This window comes from Phyllobates terribilis, unplaced genomic scaffold (assembly GCF_046119375.1).
Source record: "Phyllobates terribilis strain yellow unplaced genomic scaffold, ASM4611937v1 Scaffold_4__5_contigs__length_816908805, whole genome shotgun sequence".
Lineage (NCBI taxonomy): Eukaryota > Metazoa > Chordata > Amphibia > Anura > Dendrobatidae > Phyllobates > Phyllobates terribilis.
The window spans coordinates 39,754,529-39,771,544 of NW_027362764.1; the positions used below are offsets into that span (position 1 = coordinate 39,754,529).

At 41.4% G+C, this 17,016-nt stretch overlaps 1 protein-coding gene across 6 annotated transcripts in view; it reads left to right on the top strand.

Moving 5' to 3' along the window:
• DGKB (diacylglycerol kinase beta) overlaps nucleotides 1–17,016 on the top strand; it is an 889,407-nt gene that overhangs the window by 148,806 nt on the left and 723,585 nt on the right. For 5 of the 6 annotated variants that reach the window (XR_012320016.1, XM_073677272.1, XM_073677269.1 and 2 more), the window contains exon 2: nucleotides 10,494–10,726. The exons of the other annotated variant lie outside the window; for it this stretch is intronic. Coding sequence is in view for 4 of the 5 variants with exons in the window: in XM_073677272.1 (XP_073533373.1) it covers nucleotides 10,648–10,726 (79 nt within the window). In the remaining variant the exon portion in view is untranslated. The remainder of the gene's footprint in view (nucleotides 1–10,493; nucleotides 10,727–17,016) is intronic. 6 annotated transcript variants of the gene reach the window in all.

Below are 17,016 nucleotides of genomic sequence, written 5' to 3' on the forward strand. Positions count from 1 at the left end.
CTCTGAGGTGAGGCAAGCTCACACACATACCATGCCTGGCCCATATGCTTAACCTCATGGTTCAGCAGTTTCTCAAAACCTACCTGGATCTGTCAGATCTGCTTGTCAAAGTACGCCGCTTGTCTGCCCATTTTAGAAAGTCAGCTAAAGCATTTGCAGCTTCCAGCTCACCGACTGATCGGCGATGTCCCCATGCATTGCAACTCTACATTGCAGATGTTTGGAAGGATTTGTCAGCAGAAGAGGGCAGTAGTGTTGAGCGAGCACTAAAATGCTCGGGTGCTCGAAGCTCGGGCCAAGCTCACCGTGATACTCGGTTGCTCAACTCGAGCAACGAGCCCAATGTTAGTCTACGGGAGACCCAAGCATTTTTGCGGCGGCACCCCCGGCAGTCTGTAGAAAGCCTAAAAAGTGACCAAAACGATAGTGACATTGCTCAAATGACATGGGGACAGCATGGGGATCGCCCCAGGAAGCATTTCTGACCCCCAGGTCACTGCTGTCAACAACGTGGTCGGAGATATTAAGCCACTTTTACGGGCTCACAATAAAACGTTCAAAAACGAAAGTGAAACTGTTTTCCTGTGAAATATGTTAAGGGACATCCTTTCCAGGGTAAAGACTTGTGTATAAGGTAAAATAAATAACCAAAAACAAAAATACTGCTCCACACCTTGGGCTATGTTCACAAGTAGCATTTTTTATGCGTTTTTGCACTTTTGTATTGCTTTCAACCGTGACAAATGCATTCACCGGGAAATGTCATTTTAACATTTTATTGTGGATAATACAGAGATTTGAACCGTGGAACTGCAAAACCACAGTTCTAGTTATCTGGCCGAAACCAGACTCTTTTAAACAGATATATTTGTGTCTGAACAATCACAGACACACTCAATTTTTTTTTGGGGAGGGGGGAATACCAAAAGGTTAATAAGATGGGTATTTGTACAGTCTGACTGAGGGAAAAAAAAAGAGTATTTAGATGAAAAAAAAGGATTTTTCCTGGCACCTGAGACCTGGGGCTAAGTCCAGCAATTTGAGCATCAGGAGCACACAGGACTGTAATGCAGTGTTTGTTGGTATAACCACTGCGTCTCCTATACAGCCTGCCTGCCTGCCTGATATCTGGGATGGATATTAGTCCTGAGAAGGACTGTTTGTTTGATTTTGCTGGCTTTAGAGACCCTACGCTAACTATTTTGCAGTAGAAATCTCTCCCTAGCTCAGCAGCACTCTCCCTACACTGTCTGATCCGGAGCGACTGTGTCCAAGATGGCAGCGCCCGGTTTTAAATACTCGAGGTGACGCTGTGCGGCCAGCCTATCACTGTAATGCCCACAACCAACATGGCTGCGGCATTACAGTGACTGGCTGGCAATCCCTGCATGTTCATTGGCTCTGTAAAGAGCGCCAAACATGCAGGGCGGAGACCCGAGCTCCCGCCCGAGTAACCCGAAAATGCTCGGTGCTCGCCGAACATCCCAAGTAGTGAGATGCTCGGACGAGTACCGAGCAGTGTCGAGCATGCTCGCTCAACACTAGAGGGCAGTTGTTGAATACCAGCATCAACAAGGTCATCGGTATTCAGGTCAGACTACACACATAAGACCTCAGGAGTGAACATGGATGTTAGACATTTGTACCATACTCCTAAACTTTCAGGACTCCACCAAGATGGTGAGCGGCGATGACGCCATAATTAGCATCACCATCCCACTTCTCTGTCTTCTGAAACGATCTCTGCTCACAATTAAAGAGGATGCATTGCAGGTGGGGCATGATGAGATGGAGCAAGGAACCACACAGGGTGATTCCGCACAGCCCGGCCTCATCTCATCCCAACGTGGATTGGGTGACAATGAGGAAGAGGAGGAGGAGTAAGAACAGGAGCTAGTTTCCTACGCTAAAGACGGTACTACCTGCACAACTGTCATACCATCTGTCCAGCGTGGATGGCCTGAGGACAGGGAGGAGGAGGAAGAGGAGGGGGATGAGGAAGAGAGCATGGTCAGTCGTCCACTTGGTGAGGACACGGAAGTCTTGCCTCTTTGCAGACTAGCACACATGGCTGAGTTCATGTTACGCTGCCTTTCCCGTGACCTCTCGTTGTCCAAATTTTGGGTGAGTTATTATTGGTTGGTGACACTTCTAGACCCACGCTACAAGGAGAACTTTTTGTCTCATATTCCCTTGCAGGACAGGCCTAATAAAATGGTGAAGTACAAGAAGGCCCTTGTTGCAGAATTATTAAAAAAATTTCCATCTGAAAATACTTGTGTCAGAGGCAAAGGAACAATGTCAAAGTTCTGGGACAGTTTTCTCAGACCCTCCCATCACACAAGCCCTGATGCGCGTGATACTCTCTCAAGGAGGGAAAAGTTATGGAAGATGCTGAGAAAATACCTTGCCGACTGTACCAACATCCTCCGTGATTCCTCTGTGCCTTATAATTATTGGGTATCCAAGCTGGACACGTGGCATGAACTGGCTCTCTACGCCTTGGAGGTCCTGGCCTGCCCTGCTGCTGGCGTTTTGTCAGCGGATTTTTAGTGCCGTTGGTGAAATTATAACCGATAGGCGCATCCGCCTGTTAACTGAAAATGCTGACAGGCTAACTCTTATAAAAACGAACAAGGGCTGGATTGGGCCAGACTTCTCAACACCACCGAATGATAGCAGCGTAACATAAACTCAAATCCACTGTCTATTTTTTGTGAGGTCTAACTCTATTCCCATGCACCTCTGTCTTCACAGCCAGACATGGGTTTATGCTTCCTGATTTTCTCTATTTGCTCTTGTCCTCCTTCTTCTCCACATCCTCATCTTCCATCACCATATCACCACCATATGTACCATATCAGCATATCTACGTCTTTTGCAAGGGACATTGGATTTCCTCCAAATTTTTGGGAGCCGTTGCTTCACTGCATAGGCAAACATTATGGGTGACCCATTTCCTAATAATGGGAGCAATTTTTGCAAAAGTCCCTCCGACCTCCACGTCTCTTGCAAGTGGCATCGGAGTTCCTCCAAATTTTTGGCAGCCGTTGCTTCACTGCATAGGCAAACAGTATGGGAGACACACTTCTTAATAATGGGAGCATTTTTTGCCGGAGGCCCTCTGACCTCTACGCATCTTGCAAGGGTCATTGGAGTTCCTCCAAGTTTTTGGAAGCCATTGCAGTCACTGCATACGCAATAACAGTATAGGAGACCCACTCGTTAATAATGGGACCAACAAAGCATAGCCAACTGCTGGCCCTTTAAGAATAGTAAAGGCCGCCTGATGACCCTATAAAAATAGTCTTTGTGACTTTCACACTCCATCCATTATAAATGAAACAGGATGTGTCTGATGATGTGTCACACACCACATGGCCAGATAAGGTAGTAAAATGTTAAAATGACATTTTCAGGTGAATGCATTTGTCTTGGTTGAAAGCAATGCAAAAATGCAAATACGAATCAAAAACGCTATGTGTGAACATAGCCCAAGGTGTGGAGGAGGATTTGGGTTTTTGGTTATTTATTTTGTCTTATATACAAGTCATTACCCTGGAAAGGATGTTCCTTAACATATTTCACATGAAAATCCATTTTATTTCAGCATGTTTTATTGTGAGTTCGTAAAAGTGGCGTAATACCTCTGACCACGTTGTTGACAGCAGTGATCTGGGAGTCAGAAATCCTTCCAGGGGTCTTCCCCATGCTGTTCCCATGTCATTTGAGCACTGTTCCCATCGATTTGGGCAATTTTTAGGCCCTCTGCCGACCGCAAGGTGTTGGAGGGCACCGCAAAAATGCTTGAGTTTCCCATAGACTTACATTGAGCTCGTTACTCGGGTCGAGCCCCCGAGTATTCCAATGTGCTCGACTCGAACAACGAGTACCCAAGCATTTTAGTGCTCGCTCATCACTAGTAAACACCCTTACTGCCTTCTCAATGTCCTTGACTTGTAAGACATCGACAACTTTCGAAATTACTTTCTTGTGGATTGAAAAATTGGCCAAGTGAAGAAAATGCAACACATAAAACGGAATGGAGAATAAAGCTGAATTTTCTAAAACCGTGAAAGGCGGAATATTTATGATTGCTGTTGGCCTTTTTTTTTACATCTCCGTTCTTAGCTGCGTATTATGGTGGCAAGCAGCTCGGAGAATTGTCGCTTATTGGTTGTTTTGGATATATAGAAACCCCGCGGCAAGTCTAGATTTGATGTTGTGACTTCACAAATGTTAAAGATGGTCTTTAGGAAACAAGGAGGCGTTTTTTCACTGTGAATGCTACATAATGTTTTATTTTCCTAAAGGAAAGTTGTTAAATATTGAAGAATCTTCAGTAGTTTCTTATCTAGGGTATGAGATAATCTAGAAGAACCCCGGGAAAAAAAGTTTAGCATCTGGAATATTGACTTTGAAAAGGTTTAAAGGTCTTTAAATCTTTAAGGCTTTTACATGTAGAAGTTGCTATTCTTCCCCTGTTGCATCCTTGTGTTTTTTTTTCCAATATAAATACGAGGGGGATGACATTGTTGAATGCACATTTCTCCTTACTGACAATTTTAGTATCTTCTTGGAGAAGCTTTGGTAGGCAACTCGCTTTTCCATTTTCTCCTGCCAGTGGAAGGTTTTAAAATAACAAAAGCTCCAGTTTACCTGCTGCATCAGTCACCACTTTACACTGCTCATACAGTCACTCCAACACTAATAGATTTTAATTCCTTAGTGTTGCAACGTTGCAAAACAGGTGATGATTATAAAGATCATTCTGTTTTAGCAAAGTCTGGAAGGCCTACTTTTCCATGTAAGAATGGTTGAAATGCCCAGACACTCTAAAGGCAATAGAGACCATCTTCTTCAGGCGGTGCATCCCTTTAAGAAATTTTGCATGATTAAATTTCGGATATGCACCATGCATGGTGCATGAGTTACTTTGCACAAAGTAAGGCAGCCAGAAGATTCCAGACATTGTCAGTTATGATATTGTCCAGTTGCAGCTGAAGCTATCGAGTATGAGATTTGCTGCTTTTTGCAGAGGAGTAACTTGTTGGCTTTATAGCTTTTGTTGCCAATGTACTTACAAGGGCCTGAGGATGGGTAGTAGATGCAACGATATGCCCTGCTGCTGTTGGGGGTGGGGTCAAATTCATTAAGGAGAAGATTGATAACTGCCTCCTGGTGGTGGAACCATCTGTAGCCTCCAGTCTCGGTGGCTTTACCATCTTTCCTGGTTGCATTGGTGCATCTCATTTCTACTCAAATCATTCACCCTGTAGACCGTGAACAATATACACTGTCCCTGTCCACTGTCCATAATTGCTGCTTCTTTGTGGTGCCTATGGTGCAATGAACTTTTGAACTCAATGCTAGGTTGCGAGAGTGACCCAAATTCTCCTAATTGTAATGACGGGGTATCTTTCACTGAGGCTGAGTGCACACCATCATCTCTTAAAAGGCAGCAGACTCTACTAAGTGGTACAGAAGCGACTTCAACACCAGCAATTTGACCAGATTGGGAGTTGAGTTGGCAAATAAGTCGTTGACTGGAAGTGTACACTTGATTCCTCAACACACAATGGATATTTGATGTCAGATTGAGAAAGAATAGGCGAAAAAGTCAGAGTATGATAAGTAACTGGAAATAGGTTAATCTAGAGTTTCCTGCAGCGGGACAAAAATTCAGTTTAGTGCCCATACCTATAGATTGTTTAAGTGATTTGCAAACTTACATGCCAACGAGTTACACTTCCTAATTTTCTGAATGTTCAGTGAAAAAAAAGCAGTTTTCTTAGGTACTAAAGACACTTTAGGAAAATGCTAACAGTATATTTTCTGAAGTGTTTTCGTTGTTTTTTTTTTACATAGTATTGGGGCCAACTTTTTTACATAAATTTTATATAGCGAGCGGATTCCAAGGGGAAGCGGCCCAACGAATGAACATGCTACTTCTTTTAACTGCTTCCCGGCTATCTAAGCCTGAACAAGTTAAATGAAGTGACAATAGACTGAACATATGCATGTCAGGTCAATTTCACATGGTTGCGCATTATATTAATTCTATGTGACAGTTTTTTAGCCTGTAAAAGACATGATTTTCACATACCCTATGTATGAAAATTAGATATGTGTGGACATGTGATGACTGTTGTGATTAGCAAGTAGAGCCAATCCTAATAGTGAATATATCACTCTCTGTTAAGATTGGATGTGCTACAGTGGTGAATTTTATAATAAATGCTCCTAACATAAATTCAAATGTAACAAACCTTAACTTATTCAATGTCAAAATACTCTATTGACAGCCGTGTATCACGATATCTGACAAGTTATAGATTGCTATATGTATACACGATCAGAACCAATAATAGTACAGGAATACAGAACCAGAACCCACAACTGTTTACAAATACAGCACCAGATCCACCATCAGTACATGAATACAGCAACAGAACCACAATCAGTACATGAATACAGCATCAAGCTTAGTCAATTGTATTGTCACGTTGGCCCCACGTTAGTTCACATGAAACTACAATTCCCAGTATGTCCTTAATAATTGTAAGGAGTTACTGAGAGTAGCTGTTACTAGAAATCATCGAACTGTGTACCATACATGGAACCACAGTACTGATGAGATGAAGGCAGTATCACAAATAGGTACCTTATAGGTGAATTCTTCTCTGATTTGAGCCATTCTCATGCTTTTTGTCTCCATCTTGTCTAGACATCATGACGACTTTTGACATATACAGCTCATCTCTACAGACTTCGCTCTTCTCTGGTCTTCTGCAGTACAACACAACACCATACTGTCTCCTCCTACTGTGTCCTCTCCACATTGCCTAGACTTACTACTGTGCCCCTGACTCAAATTTTTCCTACCATACTATCCTCCCACACTGTCCCCTCATGCTACCCCATCTTTATACTGTCCCCCCACACTGGCCAGTCTCTATACAGTGCCCCCTCACACTCCTCCCTCCATAAAACTCCTCTATTTCTTTGGTCCCATTTCAGTGCTTACCTTACTGCCGACATCAACACCTCTGCAGAACAGGAGTGACATCAGTGGTGTGATTAGGTGACCTCATCATGCTGCTACATGTCACTTTTTCCCCGTAAGCAACCATTTACCTGTTCTTCGAGTCAGCTATCAGTTTAACAACTGATTCAGAACGGCTGAGTCACACTCCCACCTGCCCTCTCTCTTAGTTTTGCCCCTGCCTGTGGATGATTATGTTCATGATGACTCCAATCAGGGTCTACTTGAAGATGTGGTCTGGCTACTAGAAAGACAAACTAGAGAACAAGGAGTAGGAGGACAGCTTGAGCCTTGTTTAAATGGCTGGCCAGCTTTATTTTCCCAAATGAGCACATGCTGTTGATTCATGTGCTGATGGAGAGCCGTATTTCCCTGACCATTTGGGCTGGGACATCCATAGGTTATCTTCCTCCTGCAGAGCATGCACACTGGAAAAGATTCATCAACTAGCAGAATAGAAAATAATTGCCATAGAACTTGTCACAGCCACCACAACTAGAACTTTCAAGTGCTGTTGAGCCTCCTCCAACAGTAGTTGCAGAAGAGGGCAGAACAGAGATCTCGTTAGCAGAATCAAAAGTCTGCAATGTAAAAGATAACCTGTTACAGCTGTGGAGGAGGTGGACCATGCAGAGCACTGACTCAAGCTGACAGTGTTGCTGAAAGAGATAACATCATCCTGTTCTGATTGGGATGAGGGATGTGACATACAGTGGGTACGGAAAGTATTCAGACCCCTTTAAATTTTTCACTCTTTGTTTCATTGCAGCCATTTGGTAAATTCTAAAAAGTTCATTTTTTTTCTCATTAAAGTACACTCTGCACCCCATCTTGACTGAAAAAAAACCCAGAAATGTAGAAATTTTTGCAAATTTATTAAAAAAAGAAAAACTGAAATATCACATGGTCATAAGTATTCAGACCCTTTGTTCAGTATTCAGTAGAAGCCCCCTTTTGAGCTAGTACAGCCATGAGTCTTCTTGGGAATTATGTTTTTCACACTTGGATTTGGTGATCCTCTGCCATTCTTCCTTGCAGATCCTCTCCAGTTCCGTCAGGTTGGATGGTGAACGTTGGTGGACAGCCATTTTCAGGTCTCTCCAGAGATGCTCAATTGGGTTTTGGTCAGGGTTCTGGCTGGGCCAGTCAAGAATGGCCACAAAGTTGTTCTGAAGCCACTCCATTGTTATTTTAGCTGTGTGCTTAGGGTCATTGTCTTGTTGGAAGGTGAACCTTCGGCCAAGTCTGAGGTCCAGAGCACTCTGGAAGAGGTTTTCATCCAGGATATCTCTGTACTTGGCCGCATTCATGTTTCCTTCAATTGCAACCAGTCATCCTGCTGAAAAACACCCCCATAGCATGATGCTGCCACAACCATTTTTCACTGTCGGGATTGTATTGGGCAAGTGATGAGCAGTGCCTGGTTTTCTCCACACATGCCGCTTAGAATTATCACCAAAAAGTTCAACAGACCAGAGAATCTTATTTCTCATAGTCTGGGAGTCTTTAATGTGTTTTTGAGCAAACTCTATGCGGGCTTTCATATGTCTTGCACTGAGGAGATGCTTCCATCAGGCCACTCTGCCATAAAGGTCTGACTGGTGGAGGGCTGCAGTGATAGGTGACTTTGTGGAACTTTCTCCCATCTCCCTACTGCATCTCTGGAGCTCAGCCACAGTGATCTTGGGGTTCTTCTTTACCTCTCTCACCAAGGCTCTTCTCCCACGATTGCTCAGTTTGGCTAGATGGCCAGGTCTAGGAAAACTTCTGGTGGTCCCAAAATTCTTCCATATAAGGATTATAGAGGCCACTGTGCTCTTAGGAACCTTGAGTAATGCAGAAATTCTTTTGTAACCTTGGCCAGATCTGTGCCTTGCAACAATTCTGTCTCTGAGCTCCTTGGGCAGTTCCTTTGAGCTCATGATTCTCATTTGGTCTGACATGCACTGTGAGCTGTGAGGTCTTATATAGACAGGTGTGTGCCTTTCCAAATCAAGTCCTATCAGTTTAATTAAACACAGCTGGACTCCAAATGAAGGAGTAGAACCATCTCAAGGAGGATCACAAGGAAATGGACAGCATGTGACTTAAATATGAGTGTCAGAACAAAGGGTCTGAATACTTATGACCATGTGATATTTCAGTTTTTCTACATTTCTGTTTTTTTTTTCAGTCAAAATGGGGTGCAGAGTGTACTTTAATGAGAAAAAAATATGAACTTTTTAGAAGTTACCAGAAGTTACTTTTTAAAAGAATGCAATGAAACAAAGAGTGAAATATTTAAAGGGGTCTGAATACTTTCCGTACCCACTGTATATTCCATTAATTCCACCTCTGCCTTCTCTTTAATACATTTCGGAGGGGCAATGTAGGACAATTGGAACCTTGCTGGACGGTTGGTTCTAGGGACTGCTGCATTACCTGCCAGGCTATGATAATCTCTCCTGATTTACTCTGATATACCATGTGATAGCTGCAACGCATTATGGGGAAGCCTGCGTGGCTTCTTCTGAGATCATTAGAGATTAGATACTAGAGATGGTGTAATCAGCTTCATGGATTGTTTTGATTCACAGAAAATCGATTTGCCGTGAAATGCAAATGTACAGCGAAGTCTCCAACTGCCTTGAAAAGATGAAAGGTCAACCCCATTCTAAGCTTTTTAATACATACAAAGCCTCAGTAATGTCAAAGTGACTTCAACATATCTGAGTAAATGGATGGCAGCTGTTTGTCACTGTTGTGCTGTCATACATTATATGTATGGTTTATTCAGTATTTTATTGCTTTCATTCCCGGGCTCTGTGGTGAAGCTGTCAGCTGTGACGATCTTTCACTATCCAGATTCACCACAAAATAGCTGCTGCATTTCCAGTTTCTGCTTTTATACTGCCTACAATAGTCCCTCCAGATTGATTGTCCTATACTATGTGATGTGATAGCTGCAAAGCATTAATAGGAAGCCCAACCTGTCACACCTGAAGTCATATGAGTCTTCCCTAATTGATGCAATATTTTGCAATGTATAAAATGGCAGCCATCATCCTAGACTTTTCACACTAAACAAAAATTGTTCAAGTTTGCCAAATTCAGGGAATTCCTAAACATTCAATGCAAATTTGATTTGCATATAATCATTTTGCTCAACTCTGTTGGAGCTTTTTCTTCCTGTTCTCACTTTCAGCTCTTCCTTCCTCATTCCTCTACACAGATACAGAACCAAATACAAGTTTTCATCCCACTCATTACCTCTAGCAACTGCTCCTACCTATTTGCAATGAGAGCTTTACATTTTCCTAAAAAATAGGAAATAAACAGGTTAAATATTTTTGAATGAGCCGCATGAAATTAATATATTGAATCCTTTAAGGAATAAAAACTATAACACAATTGATTTTATAATTTTTTTTTTATAAAAATATTAAATTGTACTTTTTTTTTTTTTCAGAGTTTTAAGCGCAAAATGACTTCATAGAGAATTTCATCTCTGTACTTATCACTTCACCTCGGACTAAAGACTGTTGGGGATCAGAAAAAAATTCTATCAATTATTTCTGCCTTTAGACTGTCACATTTGTCCTTTTTTTGCAACTGGAATCTCTATGACCATAATGACTAATCAAGAAAAGTGGGTCAATCTCAGCCCTGCAGAATTTTCTCAACTTCAAAAGTATGCAGAATGTAAGTATGATTTACTTTGAATATTTTAATCTTCACAGTTAATTTCTGTCGAAAAGCACAAATGTGCTGGAGTGAATGTATGCCGCGACCAAGCTCTTCCTCGGGGGCAAATCAGTCTAGTGTGTATATCTTTATAATCCTATCTTGTAGTTATAAGGGTCAGTGATAGATAGTTATAAATGGATGGTCCCAGCTGCAAAGGTTACCTGTCAGTCCAATTTACATATATATATATGTATATACAGTACAGACCAAAAATTTGGACACATCTTCTCATTTAAAGATTTTTCTGTATTTTCATGACTGTGAAAATTGTACATTCACACTGAAGGCATCAAAACTATGAATTACCACATGTGGAATTATATACTTAACAAAAAAGTGTGAAACAACTGAAAATATGTCTTATATTCTAGGTTCTTCAAAGTAGCCACCTTTTGCTTTGATGACTGCTTTGCACACTCTTGGCATTCTCTTGATGAGCTTCAAGAGGTAGTCACCGGAAATGGTTTTCACTTCACAGGTGTGCCCGGTCAGGTTTAATAAGTGGGATCTCTTGCCTTATAAATGGGGTTGGGACCATCAGTTGTGTTGTGCAGAAGTCTGGTGGATACACAGCTGATAGTCCTACTGAATAGACTGTTAGAATTTGTATTATGGCAAGAAAAAAGCAGCTAAGTAAAGAAAAACGAGTGCCCATCATTGGTTTAAGAAATGAAGGTCAGTCAGTCCGAAAAATTGGGAAAACTTTGAAAGTGTCCTCAAGTGCAGTTGCAAAAACCATCAAGCGCTACAAAGAAACTGGCTCACATGAGGACCGCCCCAGGAAAGGAAGACCAAGAGTCACCTCTGCTTCTGAGGATAAGTTTATCCGAGTCACCAGCCTCAGAAATCGCAGGTTAACAGCAGCTCAGATTAGAGACCAGGTCAATGCCACACAGAGTTCTAGCAGCAGACACATCTCTACAACAACTGTTAAGAGGAGACTTTGTGCAGCAGGCCTTCATGGTAAAATAGCTGCTAGGAAACCACTGCTAAGGACAGGCAACAAGCAGAACACAAGGAATGGACATTAGACCAGTGGAAATCTGTGCTTTGGTCTGATGAGTCCAAATTTGAGATCTTTGGTTCCAACCACCGTGTCTTTGTGCGATGCAGAAAAGGTGAACGGATGGACTCTACATGCCCGGTTCCCACCGTGAAGCATGGAGGAGGAGGTGTGATGGTGTGTGGGTGCTTTGCTGGTGACACTGTTGGGGATTTATTCAAAATTGAAGGCATACTGAACCAGCATGGCTACCACAGCATCTTGCAGAGGCATGCTATTCCATCCGGTTTGCGTTTAGTTGGACCATCATTTATTTTTCAACAGGACAATGATCCCAAACACACCTCCAGGCTGTGTAAGGGCTATTTGACCAAGAGGGAGAGTGATGGGGGGCTACGCCAGATGACCTGGACTCCACAGACACCAGACCTGAACTAAATCATGATGGTTTGGGGTGAGCTGGACCGCAGAGTGAAGGCAAAAGGGCCAACAAGGGCTAAGCATCTCTGGGAACTCCTTCAAGATTGTTGGAACACCATTTCCGGTGACTACCTCTTGAAGCTCATCAAGAGAATGCCAAGAGTGTGCAAAGCAGTCATCAAAGCAAAAGGTGGCTACTTTGAAGAACCTAGAATATAAGACATATTTTCAGTTGTTTCACACTTTTTTGTTAAGTATATAATTCCACATGTGTTAATTCATAGTTTTGATGCCTTCAGTGTGAATGTACAATTTTCATAGTCATGAAAATACAGAAAAATCTTTAAATGAGAAGGTGTGTCCAAACTTTTGGTCTGTACTGCATATATATATATATATATATATATATATATATATATATATATATATATACAGTATGTTATGCGATAAGGGATCAGTGCTATCCAGGTAACTCAATATCTATAGAATAAAAATGATTATGTATACTACTGGATAAATTGTAGCAATTCCTGAATAAATGTGTGTGTAGTTTTATAGTAGTTACTGTATATCCTTGTGCATAAAAGGCAGTATTATAGTAGTTATATTCTTGCACATAGGAGCAGTATTATAGTACTTATATTCTTGTACGTAGGGCGCAGTGTTATAGTAGTTATATTCTTGTACATAGGAGCAGTATTATAGTAGTTATATTCTTGTACATAGGGGGCAGTATTATAGTAGTTATATTCCTGTACATAGGGGCAGTATTATAGTAGTTATATTCTTGTACATAGGGAGCAGTATTATAGTAGTTATATTCTTGTACATAGGAGCAGTATTATAGCAGTTATATTCTTGTACATGGGGGCAGTATTATAGTAGTTATATTCTTGTACCTACGAGCAGTATTATACAAGTTATATTCTTGTACATAGGGGCAGTATTATAGTAGTTATATTCTTGTACATAGGGCGCAGTATTATAGTAGTTATATTCTTGTATATAGGAGCAGTATTAGAGTAGTTATATTCTTGTACATAGGAGCAGTATTATAGTAGTTATATTCTTGTACCTACGAGCAGTATTATAGTAGTTATATTCTTGTACATTGGGGCAGTATTATAGTAGTTATATTCTTGTACATAGTTGCAGTATTATAGTAGTTATAATCTTGGACATAGGAGCAGTATTATAGTAGTTCTATTCTTGTACATAGGGGGCAGTATTATAGTAGTTATATTCTTGTACATAGGGGCAGTATTATAGTAGTTATATTCTTGTACATAAGGGGCAGTATTATAGTAGTTATATTCTTGTACATAGGGGGCAGTATTATAGAAGTTATATTCCTGTACATTGGAGCTGTTACGGGTCCGGGAAGTGGAACCTCTGAGCTGCAATACAAGGGGGAAGTCCTTGTAAGGAAGCGGGTGACTCCCAGGGAGGGCAAGCAGGTAGTCACAGCAAGTGACGGGGACAGTCTCTGGGTAGACAGGCAGGTGGTCATGGCAAGTGATGGGGGCAGTCTCTGGGTAGATAGGCAGGAGGTCACGGCAAGTGACCGGGGCAGTCTCTGGGTAGATAGGCAGGAGGTCACGGCAAGTGACCGGGGCAGTCTCTGGGTAGATAGGCAGGTGGCCACGGCAAGTGACCGGGGCAGTCTCTGGGTAGATAGGCAGGTGGTCACGGCAAGTGACCGGGGCAGTCTCTGGGTAGACAGGCGAGGCGGGTACCTGACAGGTAGCTGGCGGGCGCTCCCAGGTGAGTGGGCAGACTGAGACAGCAGGAAACAGTCAGGTAACTGGTGGACGCTCCCAGGTGAGCAGTCTGACAGACGAGGCAGGAGACAGGCAGGTAACTGAAGGACGCTCCCAGGTGAGCGGACTGGCAGACAAGGCAGGTAAGTAGAAGATGCTCCCAGGTGAGCGGTCTGATGGACTAGGCAAGTAACAGGCTGGCATGCAGGACGGGAAGTCAGGCTAGCAGCGGAACCTGAGGGCTGAAGCACAGGTGAGACACAGTGCAAACAACATAGCTCGGGCACCTCCATTTTGGAGGAGGTGCCTTATAAATGGGAGGTCCTCCGGCAATTGGCCGGGGACTCCTTAGGACGGCGCGCGCGGTCCCTTTAAGAGCGGGGGAGTGCGCGCGCGCGTGCCCTAAGCACACTGCCGGGGAAGGAGCGCGTGCCGGAAGCAGCGGGGAGAGAAGCGCTGGAGGACGCCGCGCCAGGAGTGGGGAGGTGAGAGGGACGGCGTCTCTGCCTAGCACGGGGCAGAGACGCCGATGCTACAGGAGCAGTATTGTAGTAGTTATATTCTTGTACATGGGAGCAGTATTATAGTAGCTATAGTCTTGTACATAGGGGACAGTATTATAGTAGTTATGTTCATGTACATAGGGGCAGTATTATAGTAGTTATATTCTTGTACATAAGGGGCAGTATTATAGTAGTTATATTCTTGTACATAAGGGGCAGTATTATAGTAGTTATATTCTTGTACATAGGGGGCAGTATTATAGTAGTTATATTCTTGTACATAGGAGCAGTATTATAGTAGTTATATTCTTCTACATAGGAGCAGTATTATAGTAGTTATATTCTTCTACATAGGAGCAGTATTATAGTAGTTATATTCTTGTACATAGGAGGAGTATTATAGTAGTTATAATCTTTTACATAGGAGCAGTATTATAGTAGTTATATTCTTGTACATAGGAGGAGTATTATAGTAGTTATAATCTTGTACATAGGGGGCAGTATTATAGTAGTTATATTCTTGTACATAGGGGGCAGTATTATAGTAGTTATATTCTTGTACATAGGAGTAGTATTATAGTAGTTATATTCTTGTACATAGGGGCAGTATTATAGTAGTTATATTCTTGTACATAGGAGCAGTATTATAGTAGTTATATTCTTGTACATAGGAGCAGTATTATAGTAGTTATATTCTTGTACATAGGAGGAGTATTATAGTAGTTATAATCTTTTACATAGGAGCAGTATTATAGTAGTTATATTCTTGTACATAGGGGCAGTATTATAGTAGTTATATTCTTGTACATAGGGAGCAGTATTATAGTAGTTATATTCTTGTACATAAGAGCTGTATTTTGGTTATATTTTTTTTAAATAGTTTAATGAACACATACTATTACACTGTAACTCATCTCACACTGCAGAATACTTCTTGCTCTTATTTTGTCTTATAAATCTGTATAAAAACTTCTGTTTCTGTTGCTGCACTCTTACTGATAGCCAGGTAGTTGGAAATGACGCATTATGGAGACATTGGAGCGCTGCAGGACCATTATTCTGAATCCTAGACCTTGAATTGTTTTTCACAGATTATATTATTTGTTATTACAGTCAGAGCTGTTTGTGAAAACCCACGCACGTCCGCATTGCATCCATGGCCCTTCTTCTGTATGACACAACTCATGAAAAGATTACCATTTGCATTTAGCATTGCGGTATATGAATTGTCATAGCAACTGGAAATGGATAATAGCAGGTAGTTACTGGAGATATTATGCCGCAAAGTTTGTGCTGCTCTAGAAAACACATTCTTCACACTCTGCAGATATAAAACAATTCTGAATATTTTAGCACTGTGGTAACTTTTTCTAGGGCTGTTGTGCATCCCAATTGTTACACTGATCTCTCTATATACATCTATCAGTGATATCTATTGTGACAATACACCAGGGGACTGCAGTGACCATGGAGGTCAACTTGCAGCTGCAGTCACCTGAGTTCAGTAGAACAACATTAGCTTTTACGAGATGTGCAAGACTGGACGCAAACAGTCGAAGCAGAACCTGTAAATTAAATTGTATGGTTTTTTTTTCATTGTTTGAAAAAAAAGTTTTTTTTTTATTTTTTTGTAAATTTTTTTTTTCATTTTTGATCCAATATTTTAAAGTCCATAAAAATTTCCTTCAATAGTCCAAAAATATTTAGCAATGATCCACCTGTGATTACTATTATAGTTATAGACAGAACATGCAAAATCTTATCCTGTCATCTTATATCAATTCTAATTTGTTCGGTTCATTATTTTTTTTTTTTTAGTTTCTGTTTAGTGTGTGCACTATAACAAAAAACATTCACAATGTGGAAAGCATCAACAAGTAGGCTAATTGCTATTGAAACCATCAACAAGTAGGCTAAGTTTTATTGTGTTTAATTTAGTTTTAGTTCCATTTACAGTAGTGTGAAAAAGTGCTTGCCCCCTTCCTGATTTCTTATTCTTTTGCATGTTTCTCACACTTAAATGTTTCAGATCACAAAACAAATTTAAATATTAGACAAAGATAACACAAGTAACCACAAAATGCAGTTTTTAAAAGAAGGTCTTTATAATTAAGGGGGAAAAAATCCAAACCTACAGGGCCCTGTGTGAAAAAGTGATCCCCCCCCCCTTAACACATAATTTAACCGTGGTTTATCATATCTTTGGGAAGCTGAGTTCAATTTCCCTAGCCACACACAGGCCTGATTACTTCCACACCTGTTCTCAATCAAGAAATCACTTAAATAGGACTTGCCTGACAAAGTGAAGTAGACCAAAAGATCCAAAGAAATTCAGGAACAAATGAGAAACAAAGTGATTGAGATCGATTAGTCTAGTAAAGGTTATGAAGCCATTTCTAAAGCTTTGGGACTCCAGCAAATCACAGTAAATTACATTATCCACAAATGGCAAAAACATGGAACAGTGGTGAACCTTCCCAGGAGTGGCCAGCCGATCAAAATTACCCCAAGAGCTCAGCGACGACTCATCCAAGAGTTCACAAATGACCCCACAACAAC